This window comes from Vigna unguiculata, chromosome 3, assembly GCF_037176805.1.
Source record: "Vigna unguiculata cultivar grain cowpea cultivar isolate G323 ecotype 2 chromosome 3, ASM3717680v1, whole genome shotgun sequence".
Classification (NCBI taxonomy): Eukaryota; Viridiplantae; Streptophyta; class Magnoliopsida; order Fabales; family Fabaceae; genus Vigna; species Vigna unguiculata.
Window position 1 is genome coordinate 28,705,461 of NC_140794.1, and position 17,339 is coordinate 28,722,799.

General features: G+C 33.7%; 1 protein-coding gene across 1 annotated transcript; it reads left to right on the forward strand.

Moving 5' to 3' along the window:
• Positions 1–15,814: 15,814 nt before the first annotated feature.
• LOC146887671 (uncharacterized) lies at positions 15,815–16,744 on the forward strand. Its single transcript, XM_085670589.1, has 2 exons — positions 15,815–16,282; positions 16,390–16,744. Exons 1-2 carry the CDS (start codon positions 15,820–15,822, stop codon positions 16,422–16,424), a joined length of 498 nt encoding a protein of 165 aa, XP_085526715.1. The 5' UTR covers positions 15,815–15,819; the 3' UTR covers positions 16,425–16,744.
• The last annotated feature ends 595 nt before the right edge of the window (positions 16,745–17,339 follow it).

Here is a 17,339-nt window from a genome sequence, read left to right on the forward strand (position 1 = left end):
AAAGACCAGAAGAAGGTCAACTAGGTGTAAAACAAATGGTACCTAGATATCACGGGACCTAAAACAGAAATACAACCAAAGCATACAAAACAGAACCTGGACATTGAAACACATGGCATAAAAGCTGAAAACATAAAGACTGAAATTGGAAAAACTGAAAACATAAACTAGACGAAAAACCTAAGTGAAGATACAAGTGGCCTTTGGAACCCCTTGTACCTCACACTAAACACGCTTAAACTATTACAAACCGAGCTAGGTTGGGATTGCTCTAAAGCATTTTCCCACCTAAGCCAAATGAAACAAAAACTGAAATCTGAAAGAAAAAATTTACAACCCAAAAGTCCATGATATCAAAACAGAAATAAGACAAAAAGAACTATGCTTCTTGTTGCAGTGTGCTAGCTATTGTTCCTCTCAGTCTAGTGTCGGACTTTATCCCAGCTCACTCCTATGACTCTCTCGTGATGCACTCCTTTGAAGTCCCAGCTCACTCCTTTTTCCTCTCGGTGGCCACTCAAACTGTTTGTCCTCACCACAGTTACACTTTGTAGAAAAGGTATCACCTACAAGGCTACCAAAAACAGTGAGTGCAAGCCAAATAAACCAAGAACAAATGAGTAGTCAGCCACGTTTGAGAGTAAAAGCAGAAAACAATAAAAGTTCAAATTTGAGATAAGGACAACATCAAGTGATGGATATAATAGACAAACTCAAGGATAGCCAATAAAGACAAGCAAGAAAACAAGCTAACCAATAAAGAAGGCACACAAAAGGAACCTAAGAAATGTATCTAGAACAAGATGAACAAAACAAAAATCAAACAAAGACTCAAAACAAGTTGAATCAAGAGCACATGCAAATTGAAATTGAAAATGATAGTAGTATCTGTGTGAGTTGTGCTACACTCTTTGCACACTAAGGAAGTAAACAAATTCCAAAGTCTTGCAACACTTATTATTATTATTATTATTATTATTATTATTATTTTCAGATTGTTTCTTTTTTAGCATAATCTTTTCACTGATTTTCTTCCTTTTCGTGCAACTCTCAAAAACTTTTAAGAACAGTTTACAACACTTGTACTACTTCCATTTCAATGACCAAATGCATATGGCAGATGGCAAATGATCCAACTTAAAAACAATGATGAAAAGCACACAAGACAAGAAATCGCAGACAGTGCAATGCAGAAAAGGCAAGTGTTGAATGGAAACTGTCAAACAACAATAAACAGATACCAACTCAAACTGATTCAAGACAATGAATATGACCAAAAACAACACTGCACTAAGAAGCAACATTCAACATAAAAAAAAATTGCAGCACAAATATGAGTAATCTGCCATGTAAAGCTTCGGACAAGGCATCATAAGATCACACTATTGTCATGGAATCAAAACAGAATCTGACAAAAGATAACTCAGTTTGATATAGAGAGTGTAGTAAGTTCAATAACACAAACTAAATCACTAAATCAAGATACTGAATGGAAATCAAAGCAAATGAAAATCCAGCACCATCAAGGCAGATATAGGGAACTGCAGATATATGATAAGAGACACTGTCTATGCTAATCACAGATCAACAAATAGTGATTAAGCAGACACACAATGAAAAGAAATGCAGTTGCCATTATCAACAAGGATCAACATGATTTGACTTCAAATAGTTGGGATATGAACATAGTTAGAGCACGCAAACACCAATCACAAGAAACTAGATTGACGAGCAAGGCTATGCTAAGCACAAACAAACTGCTGCACTCAACAATAATGGCCAAAATATGATGTAGCAAAAGTAATGTGCTATAGCAAATACAAAATCTAGAGCAGAAAAGAATGAATGGTCCAAATAGCAATTGGAAACAACGAGCATATACTCTAAAAATATTTTTGAAACTGCATCAAAGGCAACTAACTGGCCAAGCACTGAGTCAAGAAACCAGAATGCACCAACACAAGGTGGTGATAATGCCTATGCTTCACATGACCAAAACCTCATAACAATCTGAACAAAGCCAGATAGATTGTAAGAGCTGAATATGGAATTCGTCAGCAACAATCATTGGCCAACAATCGCAATTTCCAGAGCAAGAACAGAATCAAACAGCACATGGAAATCAACATTAAGACAACAATAACATGAAGAAAACATGAATCAGTGGCAATATTCACTGCAGATAGTTGCTAATGATCTATTAGCCAACTCTCGATCAAACAAAGCACACACAATACAAAAACAAATGATTCTATCATAATACAAGAACTGAATGAGACGCAAAATAGTGACAAAACACATTGTAGGGACAACAACTATGGAATCAGTGACATAAAAGAACTAAACAATTTCTAAGACAAAACACAGATTCTAAAATTGAAAGCTAGGTAATCAAAATTGAAATTAAAAGCTAACAGACATGCATTAAGCGACGGATTGAGAGAGCTAAACATTTCAACAACACAATTATTGATTAAGGCAAATCTGAACAATGATTTTGAATCAACTTCAGCACGAAAATTTTTTAGCACATATTAACAACAGAGACGCAAAACTCAATAAAGCCAGAACAAGACGGAATCGAACAAAAAAATTGAAGAAATAACAGCAAAGAGAAGATGAAGAACACTTATCTCAGCGCGGTCCAAGCACAACCAGGCTCTAATACCACTTGATGAGGCCTCTCCGTCGCGGTATCACCGGAAAAACGCTCCCAATCGGCGTTCCACCGATTGAATCTCACAGAGAGCGAGGGAAAACGCAGCGGAATGAAGATTTATGATGTTTAAGCTCGGTTCGCTCTGATTTCTCGCTGATTTGGTAAACCCTAAGAGGCCAAAACCTAATCTAGGGTTTGGGTGAGCTGATGAACGGTGGGAGTGATCTCTACCGGAATTCTCATTCATCAAAGCTAACTGTTTACAAACAATGGTCTGCCCTTTTATAGAATCAAAGGCAACCGTAACAACTAAACCCAATCCCTAACAGAAGAAAAAGGAAAGATGCAAACATTAACGGGAAATGGGAAGGAGAACGAAGGTCGTCTAACAGAATCTCCTAACGACAAGTGAGATTAAATCCTAACAGCTATGATAGAACGCGTGAAGGAGGTGCAATGCTCGCGTGAAACAGGAGCGATGCTCACGTGAAGGCAGGGCTTGTGAAAGAAACCCTTGAGAAAGGGGTGGCCCTCTTTTACTAACCCTAGCAGACATACTTTAGGAAGCGTGACTCTTGTGTGTGGGAAGCGTGATTCTTTAGAGAAAAATGGGCTGTACGTGAAGAACACTTGTCGTGATGTAAGCCCGAGAAGCAATTTGGCTGATTCACTTTGCATGCCCAACATATGAGGTGCGTTGTTGCAGTTTGAATTGTGTTCTGGAATCAAATGTTGGGCTGCCTTTAGCAAATGGAGGCCCGAGTTGAAGGAGCGCTGTAGCAAAAATTGTGGTGGTGTCGGAAGCAGTTGTGCAACGTGGAAAGGATGACTTGGGCTGTAGCTAGATAATTTGTTGGCCCAATTTCATTATACACGCTGAAGACTAAATCAGATGGTGCAAAAACAAATGGCGTGATTAGCTAGACGCTTGAAAGAATTAGGCTGCTACGTGCAGGCCCAATTAACGCTGGTCTTGAAGAAAGTGCCCATTGCCACTTTACAAATGTATGAGGTTTGCTGCTTGTGTTGGGCTGATTGGTGTGTTGAATTGGGCTGTAGGCCCAATATTAATAGGAGCTTAAAAAAAAGGCTGCATTTACAAAACAAACCCAATTAGAACAAGTTTTTATTTAATTAAAAATAAAAGAAATTAAAATGAATAGGCCTAGGCGTTGGCCCAATGCTATAAGCCTTATTGGGATCACATCACAAATGGTTGAGACACAAGAGTGTTTTTACTTCAAAATGTTCAACCCTTTTACATGTCTAGGAGCACCCCTTATATAGAAGAGTTTAGGGGCCTCTAAGCAAATAAAAGATACCTAAGGATGTCTCTACAAAAACCTAACCCTAGCTTCTAGAAACTAGGTCAAATAAGGTTACAAAAAATGAGAGACAAAAGAGCTAACTATGGTGTGTGCAAGGCTAATTTCGTTCTAGCACAAAAGGAGACAAAAAATGTGTCTCATATGTCTCCAAAAAGTGGCCAAAGTGTGCTAAAAACAAAGGAGACCAAAGGTACATAGGTACACTTGCTTCATGCCTTTTACTTTATGCCTTATGCCTTTGCTTTACTCTCTCTTCCATATCATTTATGCTCCTCAATCACCATGCGCCACCTAGCATTGCTTTCTTACTCCTAATTAACCTACAAAGCAAATAAACATAGATTAGCATGTTGGCTTAAGTCAAGTCAACTATAGTCAACAAGTCAAACCTAGTCAAAGGTCAACAAGTCAACTAAAGTTGATTCAACTAAGTCAACTTCGGGAATCAAAAATAACAAACACAAATAAAAGGGATGAAGGATTAGTGAACTTCCTTTCTAAACATGCTTAGATTAAGCATGTGCCTCCATCCTTGGTTGGGGTCAATCCTTCATCATCGTCCTCTCCTTGGAGAGAATTTGACCACAAATTCTTTAAGCCTTTGTAGATGGAGCTTGACTTGATTTGGGGGAGGATTTGCGCCTCCCTTTTATGAGCTCGTGTTCCATTCTTTCTAAGGGTATTACCCCTAGCCTTGGTTAGGTCATTTTTGTTTTCTAGACTACTCTTCCTCTCTTGCTTGTGCTTTGGGCCTTCCTTTTTGGCTTCGGAAGGGAAGGAAGGGTGATGCACATCTTGCTTTGGAAGAATTTTTTTGTAGACAAGTAACACCTTAGTGAAAGCTTGCCCCTTTTCTTGTTCTTCTTTATCTTTTCTTATTATATTTATATCCTTATTAACTTCTTGAGGTGATAGAGGTTGTAAAGTGGTCTTTTTCCCATTTATGAAGAAAATGTATTGGTTGGTATGACCATCATGTAAAGTTTGTTTATCAAATTGCCATGGCCTACCTAGTAAGATATGTGTGACTTCCATGGAAACAACATCACATAGCACCTCATCTTTGTAGCTTCCTATAGAGAAGTTAATTAGGACTTGTTTATTGACATCTATTTCTCCCTCTTTACTTATCCAAGCAAGCTTGTAGGACTTAGCATGAGGAATGGTCTCTAAGCTAAGCTTTTCCACCAATCTTGTGCTAGCTACATTGGTACTACTTCCTCCATCAATAATTAGAGAGCAAACCCATTTGTTAATTTTGCATCTAGATTAAAAAATGTTTTCTCTTTGAGTTGGCTCAAGCTCACTTTGATCTTGACCTATCATGCGCCTTAATAACATTGGGTTTTTCTCAAAAATTTTAGTTTTACTAGAGGAAGAAGATTCTTTTGAAAGAGAATAGGGAGATGAGTGTTCACTTTCAACATCATTACTCTTCTTTAAGATCATGGTCCTCTTGGTTGGGCAATTTAAAACAATGTGATTATAACCCAAACATTTAAAACATTTAATGGAACTTGAACTTGAAGAAGTGGAATGGTGAATGTGATCACTTGGTGACTTACTTTTACTTGGTGGTTCTTGATGAGAGTTAGAAGGGAACTTATCATGTTTCTTTTTATCCTTTCCCTTCCATGAGTGACTAAAGTAGTGGTTGGGTGAGTAACTCTTCTTTGCCCTTCTTTTTCTTTTCAATTGAATTTCAATCTCAATGGCAAGTGTGAAAACATTTTCAAGAGTGGAGTACTCATACAACTCTACTTGGTCTTGTATGTCTCTCCTAAGACCACTCACAAATCTTTTAATTTTCTCTTTGTTAGTTTCTTTTATTTCAACCCTACGCATTTGAGACTCTAATTCTTTAAAGTACTCAATCACACTCATAGAACCTTGGTGAAGCCTTTGCAGCTTCAAAAGAAATTCCTTCCTATAGGAGGGAGGAACAAATCTAGCGCGTATAAGATTTTTAATGTCCATCCAAGAAGTCGCGGGTGGCCCTTGGTCATAATTCTTACAAACTTTATGCCACCAAGTATTGGCATACTCCAAAAATCCTAAAACTACTAGATCAACTTGTGCTTGATCCTTTACATGATTTTCATTGAAAATTTGATCAACATTAGCTTCCCAATCAAGGAATATTTTGGGATCACTTCCTCCATAGAACTTAGGAATCTTTGGAGTTTGCTTCTCTTGCGATGGGTTGCGCCTAGAATGCCCTCTTTTCCTAGCCTCTCTTTCTTGCTCTTTAGCTTCAAGCCTTTGAATGTGCTCTTGGATTCTTAGGTCACTTTGCTCATTTTCTTTTCTCAATTGTTCAAAGGACTCCTTTCTAGACAACTCTAAATCCCGAAGCAATCTCATCAATGTATTGTTTTTGTTTGGAATAGGTGCATTTGATGAACTTGCCATGATTCCTACAACAAAACACTCAAATCCAAGACAAAATAAATGAATTAGAGGTTAGACAACATGAAAATCGGACCAATTCCAACCCAAAATGCAACCCAAGTGTTTAGATCACACTCCCAAAGTAACAAGGCAAGGCTAGCGCTCAAAATTCACCAAAGGATTGAAGAAAACACTTTTAAAAACTTGTGCAAAACCTTTCAAATGCAAGACAAGTGATTCGGCCACAACACCCCAAGAGTTTCAAAAAAATAAAACTAGTAAGACAAAACAAAGAACACCTAGTGACAAGCAAGAAAAGCACAAAAAGAAGGAAAGCTAAACTCTAAAGAAGAAAAGTTTGAGACAAAACTTTTAACAAGACTAAAACAAGAAAAGCACATTTTAAAGACTTTATGGAAAGTACTTGACAAACATCTTCAAGTCTTAAATCATGCATACACCAAGAAAGATCATAACCAAGTTAAAACATGAAACTAATTAGCCAATATCACCTAATTCTCAAGTATGAAAACTAGTAGCATAACACCTAGTGAAAAACACACTTTAGTTCACCAAGAAGCAAGGTTGCTCTTCTTTCACAACTAGTTTCATAAAATGGTGAGAAAGTGTTTTAGGTGGCTTGGACACTTAGTTCCTCAAGTTTTAGGCCAAAATCAATTTCATGGAGCTTACAGAAGCAAGACATAAAGTGAAAGCAAGATTCAAATACTTGGAAAAACAAGAATAAGAAAACTTCAAGTTAACATATGCCATATGACTCAAGCAAAAGTTAGGCATATTTAAAGACTCAACATGACATACACAAACACAAACATGTAGCTATCATGCATTTAAACTCATGGATTTCATGCTCAAAGACTAAGCATCTAAAGACATGTTATCCAACCACATTTAGGAGCTTAAAGAGGTGCAAAAACCGTAGCCAAACTGCCACAACAAAACCTGAAAACGCTGATTCACGTATTCTTGGCAGATCTGACCTTTGCTCACTAATTTGATCATACCTTTCTCCATAGAACTCCAAATTCGTTGGTTCATTTTTTTTCTGGAAACTAGACTCAAAGAGCTTTCTTTTGACACCAAAAATGTAATTTTTGAACCGCTAAACTGTGCAGTTTAATGTTTTAAAATCGTCACGTTTTTCTACCAGCACTGTTTTTGTGTGTCATGGAAGTGGATTTGAACCATACCAAGATAGCTACAACAAGACAAGGTTAGAACATGAAAACCACCATATTCAAGATAACCTAGGCTCTATATACCAAGTGATGAAGGATTATGTTGTTACTTTTTAAGATTATTGAATATGGTGTGAATTGATTAAGAAAGCTAAGTGAAATCCCCACTGGACATTAAGATAGCAAGCTATCTAGATGTGAAGGATCCTTTCACAAAGCTCAAGAGAAGAAGATGATGGATTGATTCAAAACAAAAAAGGACATGGAAAACACATAAACCATAGAAAACCAAGAACAATTAAACGAAGAAGAAAACATAAAATGGAAAGGAAAGAAATGGTAAAAATGTGAGAAGCACGCCACTACAAGGCTAGGCTAGAAGCCATGGCAACCTTGAAGATGAGTGGATGTGTGCCGCCACTTGCTATGCAAGATAAGGCTTAAAAGTATTCACTCCCAAGGAAGGAAACTTTCACAAATGGTTGAGACACAAGAGTGTTTTTACTTCAAAATGTTCAACCCTTTTACATGTCTAGGAGCACCCTTTATATAGAAGAGTTTAGGGGCCTCTAAGCAAATAAAAGATACCTAAGGATGTCTCTACAAAAACTTAACCCTAGCTTCTAGAAACTAGGTCAAATAAGATTACAAAAATTGAGAGACAAAAGAGCTAACTATGGTGTGTGCAAGGCTAATTTCGTTCTAGCACAAAAGGAGACAAAGAATGTGTCTCATATGTCTCCAAAAAGTGGCCAAAGTGTGCTAAAAACAAAGGAGACCAAAGGTACATATGTACACTTGCTTCATGCCTTTTACTTTATGCTTTATGCCTTTGTTTTACTCTCTCCTCCACATCATTTATGCTCCCCAATCACCATGCGCCACCTAGCATTGCTTTCTTACTCCTAATTAACCTATAAAGAAAATAAACATAGATTAGCATGTTGGCTTAAGTCAAGTCAACTGTAGTCAACAAGTCAAACCTAGTCAAAGGTCAACAAGTCAACTAAAGTTGATTCAACTAAGTCAACTTAGGGAATCAAAAATAACAAACACAAATGAAAGGGATGAAGGATTAGTGAACTTCCTTTCTAAACATGCTTAGTCTTCTTAAGCATGTGCCTCCATCCTTTGTTGGGATGAATCCTTCAAATTCTCTTTAAAATGAAGTAGCTAATAATAATAATAATAATAATAATAATAATAATAATAATAATAATAATAATAATAATAGTAATAATAATAAATGTTATCTTAAGGGTAGTTTGGTCATTTTACAATATCATCTATTAAAATAATTTTTTATCATTCACTAATTTTCACAAACTTTCCTCTCATTTTCCTACATTTCACGCTATTGTTAAAACGAAAAAGGGTTTTTCCATAACCAATAAGCAATGAATTGGTTGTTTTAAGGAACACCTAATTCTTAAACACAAAAATTGATTTTTAAAATTCCTTAATAATTGTTGATTAGCAAGTTCTAAATATAATGTTTAATAGCCACAATTTAACTACAAAGATACTAAAAGAAGGGACAAAGAAACAACACATACATAATTTTAGACTAGTTCGATTCCTTAAGAATTTACATCCAATTTTATAACTACAAGCTTAACTAGATTTTCACTAAAATTTGATTAAAGTCAATTTAATGGATCCACCTATGCAAACTAGACCAAGAACATACAAAACAATCTTGAAAAACTCTTCAGGATACAACAGAAAATACAAGGTAATACAAACCATAATTACCTATGAAACTCAGCAAACAATTGGTACAAAATTCAAACTCAAGATAATATAGAAGAAACAAATAACACCATTACTTGGATTGTGATGGATGTTACAATGCAAGACCTATATGCATAATCACCTCCTTAAAGAACTTTGAGCAATCTTTCTTTCAAAACAAATGAAATATGTAAAAGTACTCTCAGAAATATTTATAAATCACAATAGAGCTCTATAGATTTGAAATATATGAAAAATGTGATATTGAAAGGGTGAGAGCTTTCCTTTTAAAGAAGTTTGAAGTAATTGATTGATATAATCAATTATTTGAGAATTGAGATCATTTAAATATAATCAATTATTGTTTGAAATAATTAAATATTTGTGAAAGTTGTGAAAATCATATTTTGACCAGGATAATCGATATTTTTTTAATATAATCAATTATACTTTTGAAAAGTAGCATAACATTAGTTTTTTAAGGCAAATGTACTCAAGATTACCTCAAAATTGATTTATGCTTTACATTTTGATCAAACTAAAATAATGAGCCATGGAGAGACAAACCAATAACAAGAGGTGTAGGTATCATCAAATCAACACTTCATGCTTTTCCAACAACTAACTTTTCCTTAAGCCAAAAGTCTCACTTTCACCTCTATTTCCTTTCAAATCCAACATTTTTCACTCCCTCATGTTCATCCTCCACCCAAACAAAGCCTAAGATTTCTCAACTCATCTCTTTTAGAATTTGATCACGTCTTACAATAGCTAAGGGGCCATAAAACATTTCTACCAAATTATATTTTCAAGCATAGTAAGTTCTCATTTATTCTAAATATTTTTTTTTATTCTCTCCTTTTTCTTATTATTCTGTTATCGATCTTGGTTGGGTCAATTGAGGAAAGTGGTCCTCTCAATTTGTTTTATTACATGGTAAAGTTTTGTCATGTTTTCATATTTTTGTTCTAGATCCCTAGATTTTGGAAGTTATTTTGAAGATAAACATTTCAAGTAAAGAGACTATTTGTGTTTTTCTTATAGAACCTTATGATAGATGATCTAGATATGAAGGTGATATAGTTATAATATCTTGAATTTGATGCAGGAATTGTGATTCGTTGAGAATTTGTTTTAACATTTGAATTTGAATGTTATTGAGTTTTATTTGATGAATTGAATAATTTTATTGATAAGTTGATCTAGTAACTAGATTATGCATGTGAAATTTAGAGTCTCTTTTAACCGAGTTTTAATTATGGTTTATATAAGTATAGTAAATTATTATATCTTTCCTTGTGATAGTTTAGAAATTTTATGTAATTGTATACATGCATACTTTGAGTTAATGATGTAAGATAATCTTGTTCCTTTTAGAAGATTAATGAATATGGTGATGATTGATTAAGAAAACCAAGGAAATCCCCACTGAACATTAAGATAGCAAGCTCTCTAGATGTGAAGGTTCTTTTTCAATGTTCTAGAGAGGCAAAGAATGGATTGATGGAGAGTAAGAAAGCAAAAGGAAAAACATATAATAAAAACAATATAAACCAAGAAGAGTAAAGAAACATAAAATGAAAAGCAAGGGAAAGGAGAGGAATGGAGGATTCACGCCACTACAAGGCTAGGTTAGAAGAAGCCATGAAAACCTTGAAGATGAGTGGTGTATGCCGCCACTTGCCAAGGCAAGATAAGGCTTGAAAGAACTCCACTCCCTAAGGAGAAATGCTCTCACAAAAGGTTGAAATACAAAGTATATAATTTCTCCAAAATGTTTAACCCTTGTATAAGTGTTAGAGGTCCCCTTAAATAGACAAGTCTAGGGGCCCCTTAGCAAAACAACAAAGTAGAAGGTTAAAAAAGAAACCTATCATGTTCTAGAAAGTAGGTCAACATAGGGTGCACATGGGTGCGATTTCGTCCAAGCCTTCTAGGTGGCAAGTCTTCATGGCCAAGGCTCCCAAAGGAGGGTTCTAGAACATTCTAGAAGACTTGGTGTCCAAGGCATGTGGGCCTCCCCTTTCTAGATGCTTCTAGAAAGTCTTGTTCCTTCTCTCTCTTCCTTAGAACACCAAGTGTCTCCCATGTGGTCCTTCTGCTTTCTTATTCCTACAAAAAGTAAATTAAGGAATTTATTAGCATGTTGGTTTAAGGTTAAGCTAATCTTGGGTCAACAAGTCCACCCTTAAGTCAAGGTCAACAAGTCAACTCAAAATAGTCAACCACAACCAACTTCAAGAAATTAAACTAAAGAAATGCAAAATAAAGATAGTGAGGATAATGTCTTCCCTTTTGTCATGCTCCTAGTGATCCTCCTAAGGTTGGCCTGTTAGAATTAATTGACGAATTAATTCTATTAGTGACTCATTTGAAATATTATGATGGGCCCAATTGTGATTTAATAAAATATAAAGACTTATTGGTTATTATTATGGGAAGTGATAATAAAATAAAATAAAGATAAAGATAAAATAAAAACCAACTTGATGGACGTTGGTATAAGAAAAGAATAGGGGTTCTGTCTCTGGCCATAAGGTTCTTTTCATTGTAACCCATCAAGAACGTGTGAGAAGAGAAAGAAAGGCAAAGAGATAGATTGGGAAACGGTGGTTGAAGAGCACACAATATTATAAATTGAAGAACGCATATTCACAGGATCTCTTATGGATCAAGGTTAGTGCTCTATTATGTTTTATCGAGTGAGAATTATAAATCTTAAAGATCCTTAATTAGTTTTACATCTGATATCAGAGCAAGATTGTAGGATTTATGATTCTCCTATTATGTGATGTTTCTCCCTTATTATGTTTTTCCCTAATGTTATAAGCCCTAATTTAATTTTATGAATGATGATGATGCCATGGATCAAGTGCATCCGCTGCTGCCATTAAAATGCCATTAATTAGAATTTATGCGTGCGCGTGCTTTACTGTAATGGAGTTTTGTCTTTAATTGGAATAAAGGAATGAATGAAAGTTAAGAACTGTTACCTGTGCAAGTAATATGGCATTGATTGAAAATAAAAAATCGTTACTGTTTGAAATGAAGCAAAGTGAATGACATATTGTTAATGTGTGAACGTGTGCTGCCATTGTGTGAACGTGTACAATTGGAAGTTTCAGTTTTCCAATTTTGGTTTTTCTCCTGACGCACGAACACGAACGTGAATGGGTTGTAGTTTATTAAGATTAAAGTCTAATGTTTTTATTGGATTATGTTATCAATAAAATTAATATTAATTATTTTTGTTTATATAAATAATTAATAATTTTATTTTAATTTGCAATAATATTTATGTTTGTTATTGTTAAATTAAAATTAATGAAGATGCTATATAAAGTTTATAGCAATTAAATATTTATTTATTTATTTGAAATCAAGTATGATAAATTTTGTTAGTCACCAAAGTGGCCAAAATTTTAAAGTTTATATGATTTCAAATTATTAATGTTTTTTATTTTAATTACCCATAGTATGGATGCTAAATTATGAATAATTAAATTTATGGGTTAATTAAAATTCATTAATTATAAGACATTTAAGGATCGCCCAAAGGTTGATTAATTGTTCTCATAATTAATGAACATGATTGTAGATAATTTTGTATGCGTCACTAGTTTTATTTATATACCCAAAGGTAGTAGGTGATTCTAGTTGATGCATATTTTAATTATCAATAATGTTATAATGTGATTAGCATCATTATGTTTATGTTTGTGTATTAGTGGATCTCCCAAAGGAGAACATTAGTATGCATAGAATGATTGTTTATATCTGAATCTAATTTTTTTTTACGTTTAGTTTTATGACTCAAAGCATTAATGTTAGGCATGTGTTAATTGCAGTCTCTGTTCCGGTATCTTTACACGCGCATGCTTCGTCTGTTCCAGTCTTTAATGGGTTAAATTTCCCTGACTGGAGTGAGCAAGTCCAATTTCACTTAGGTGTGTTGGATCTTGATCTAGCTCTTCTAGTTGAAAAGCCGGCTGTTATCACGGATGCTAGTAGCAATGAAGAGAAAGCCCATTACAAAGCTTGGGTAAGATCAAACAGACTTAGCTTAATGTTTATGAGAATGAGCATAGCAAGTAGAGATGGCAAATAAACCCGTCCCCGTGGGTATTGCCCGAACCCGTCCCCGTTTTGACGGGAATCCCCGCATTGACTGGGTATGGGTATGGGTATGGGGAATCCCCGACTTTTTCAGTTGGGTATGGGGATGGGTATGGGGATGTACATATACCCGCCATAATACCCGTCCTCGCCATATCTCCATTCTCGTTTAAATTATTAAAATATTCACAATTAATCAAGTAACTCCTATATATATATATATTTTTTTTTTTTCTATTTTTTTTTCTTTTAATTATTTCATTTGTCATGAAACTCATTCTCATCTCCAATATATTTTTTATCTTATCATAACCTTTATGTAATTATGTTAAAATGATGTATGCTAATAAAAAAAATATATTATGCCTCACATTTGAATATTTATATTATTTTTTAATATTTTGATTTATTATAAATTTTCCTTTCACATGAGAATGTTTATACTCTCAATTTAAGATAATATAAAAAAAATTCTTTACTTATTATTATTATTATTAATTTTTATTTAATTTGAAGAACTCTTTTGTTTCATTAAAATAATTTTCGTTATTTTTTAACCATTAAGTATATATGTTGATATTTGAAAAGTTTTCTTAGTTCTCTAAGATATTTTTCGTCTTATCATACCTTAGTTATACATTTGATTTCCTTTGTGTGATTTTATTCGATGGTCTCTCAAATTGTTTCTAAAACACACATTTGTTAGTTTTTTAATATTTTTATTTATTGTTTTTATTTTTATCATGTAGAATAATATTTCGATATATTCTATCTAATTATTTTTTATTTTATAACTCATTATTAATCATAATGTAATTTTTTCACTTTAAATTCTATTTGAAGTGGTTAAAATTATATATATATATATATATATATATATATATATATATATATATATATATATATATAATGATATTTAGGAATAGTATATGATAATTCACTACAAGAAAAACATGAAATGGTGACTGATTTAGTTAGTAACCCATATCAGTCATTATTTTTCGTCATTGGTGGTAGTAGTTGATTTATTGTCTGAATCAATGACTAAATTAGTGACTGATTCAATGATCGAATCGATACTTGATTTAGTGACCAATTTAATTACTAATTTATTTGTAATTTAATGACAAATATTTTGGTCACTAATGATATTTCTATTTAATTTTAACCACTTCAAACGTAATTTAATAATTAGTTCTCTAAGGTATTTTTTATTTTATGATACCTTAATTATACATTTGATTTCCTTTGTGCGATTTTTTTCGATAGTCTCTCAAATTATTTCTAAAACACACATTTGTTAATTTTTTAATATTTTTATTTGTTGTTTATTTTCATCATGTAGAATAATATTTCGATATATTCTATCTAATTATTTGTTATTTTATAACTCACTATTAATCATACTGTAATTTTTTTCACTTTAATTGTATAAATAACTTTTATTTACTACAATATAAAAATTTAATGTAATTCCTATGAATATTTTTTCGTCACTATCCAACATATATTGAAATTCAAAAGATACAAAATCTATGTCAAAATTTTATTATTATGTTTATTATTTGTTCTTTGTGTCATTTTGATCAAGTGATGTATTATAACTTTTATTAATGTATAAAAAAGAGATTTATTATAATTTAAAAAAATTGAAGTAAACAAACATTTAAAATATATTTTAATTTGAATATTTGTTTTTCTTTTATTATTATGTTTATTATTTGTTCTTTGTGTCATTTTGATCAAGTGATATATTATAACTTTTATTAGTGTATAAACAAGAGATTCATTAGAATTTAAAAAAATTGAAGTAAACAAACATTTAAAATATATTTTAATTTGAATATTTGTTTTCCTTTTATATTTATTTTGAAATATTTTTTAATTTTATCAACTAAGTTCATCAATGTTGTAGTTTGCAAATTTAATAAATGTTTTGGTTCACATGAAATTTTATTTGGTATTCTAATATAAAATGTAAACAATTATAATTTATTTTAAGGTATTTGGCATCGAAGAAAATCCTCCTAATATTGAATATTTCATAATATTATGTTTTCTTTACCGTAATTTTTTTTCTTTTATAAAAATTAATATTGAAGTAGTTAGAACACGGGTACGGGTATGGATACGAGATTATACCCGTTACCCGGTGGGGATGGGGATGGGAAAAAAGTTTGATACCCGTTGGGTTTGGGTATGGGGATGGGGATGAATTTTTTATGCGGGGATGGGTATGGGATAGCGAAACCCGTCCCCGCCCTGCCCCGTTGCCATCCCTAATAGCAAGTAATATAAAGTCAGCTCTTCCCAAAACTGATGACGCAAAAGAATTTATGAAATTTGTGGAAGAGCGCTCCCAAACTACTGATAATCTCTCGCTGGGACACTGATGAGTACGTTGACCACTATGAAGTTTGACGGTTCGCGTACTATGCATGAGCATGTGATCGAGATGACAAATATCGCAGCAAGACTTAAGTCTTTAGGAATGGCAGTGGATGAAGGTTTTCTCGTGCAGTTCATTCTGAACTCATTACCGTCTGAGTATGGTCTGTTCCAGATGAACTACAACACCATGAAAGACAAGTGGAATGTGCATGAATTGCACAGTATGCTAGTTCAGGAGGATACCCGACTGAAGAACTTAGGAAGCCACTCTATTCAGTATGTGAAGAATCAAGGAGCTGTTGAAAAGAAAGTTGCTAAGAAACATGGAAAGGGTAAAGGACCACTGAAGATTGACGAGTCCTCAACCAAAATCCAGAAGAAAAATGACAAATGTCATTTCTGTGGGAAGTCTGGACATTTCCAGAAGGACTGCATAAAGCGTAGAGCTTGGTTCGAAAAGAAAGGTGAGCATAATGCTTACGTATGTTTTGAATCAAACTTAACTGAAGTTCCCCATAATACGTGGTGGATTGATTCTGGATGTACGACTCATGTTTCTAATGTGATGCAGGGATTTCTTACAACCCGAACCATAAACCCAAATGAGAAGTTTGTCTTCATGGGTAATAAAGAGAAAGTTCCAGTGGAAGCGGTCGGGACTTATCGTCTAATCCTCGACACTGGATATCACTTAGACCTTATGGATACTTTTTATGTACCTAGTATCACTAGGAATTTAATTTCTTTGTCTAAGCTTGATATTGCTGGATATTCTTTTAAGTTTGGGAATGGTTGTTTCAGTTTGTTTAAGCGTACTTTTATGATTGGATCTGGTACACTTTATGATGGTTTATATAAATTGAATTTGGATAATTTATATGCTGAAACTCTTATGACTTTGCATCACAATGTTGGCACTAAACGTAGTTTAGTGGATGACGATCTGCTTTCTTGTGGCATAAACGTTTGGGACATATTTCCAAAGAAAGAATGCAAAGATTAATAAAGAATGAAATCCTTCCGGATTTAGATTTTACTGATCTGAAACTGTGTGTGTGGATTGTATTAAAGGCAAACAAACTAAACACACAAAGAAAGGAGCCACGAGAAGCACTCAGCTTCTTGAAACCATACACACCGATATATGTGGTCCATTTGATGTAAATTCTTTCAATAAAGAGAAGTACTTCATCACCTTTCTTGATGATTTTTCGCGTTATGGACATGTCTATCTACTGCATGAGAAATCTCAGTCAGTAAATGCCTTGGAAGTTTATATAAATGAAGTGGAAAGGCAATTAGACAGAAAGGTGAAAATCGTAAGGTCTGATAGAGGTGGTGAGTATTATGGAAGATATGATGAAAGTGGACAACACCCTGGTCCGTTCGCTAAGTTCCTTGAGAAACGTGGTATTTGTGCTCAATACACAATGCCAGGCACACCACAACAAAATGGTGTATCAGAAAGGCGTAATCGAACCTTAATGGATATGGTTAGGAGTATGTTAAGTAATTTATGTT

Bases quoted from the DNA above. Each gene is read 5' to 3' on its own strand.
- LOC146887671 (XM_085670589.1), top strand. From the start codon at position 15,820: ATGAGTACGTTGACCACTATGAAGTTTGACGGTTCGCGTACTATGCAT. The intron at 16,283-16,389 runs GTGAGCATAATG...AATGTGATGCAG, and splicing joins AGCTTGGTTCGAAAAGAAAG to GGATTTCTTACAACCCGAAC.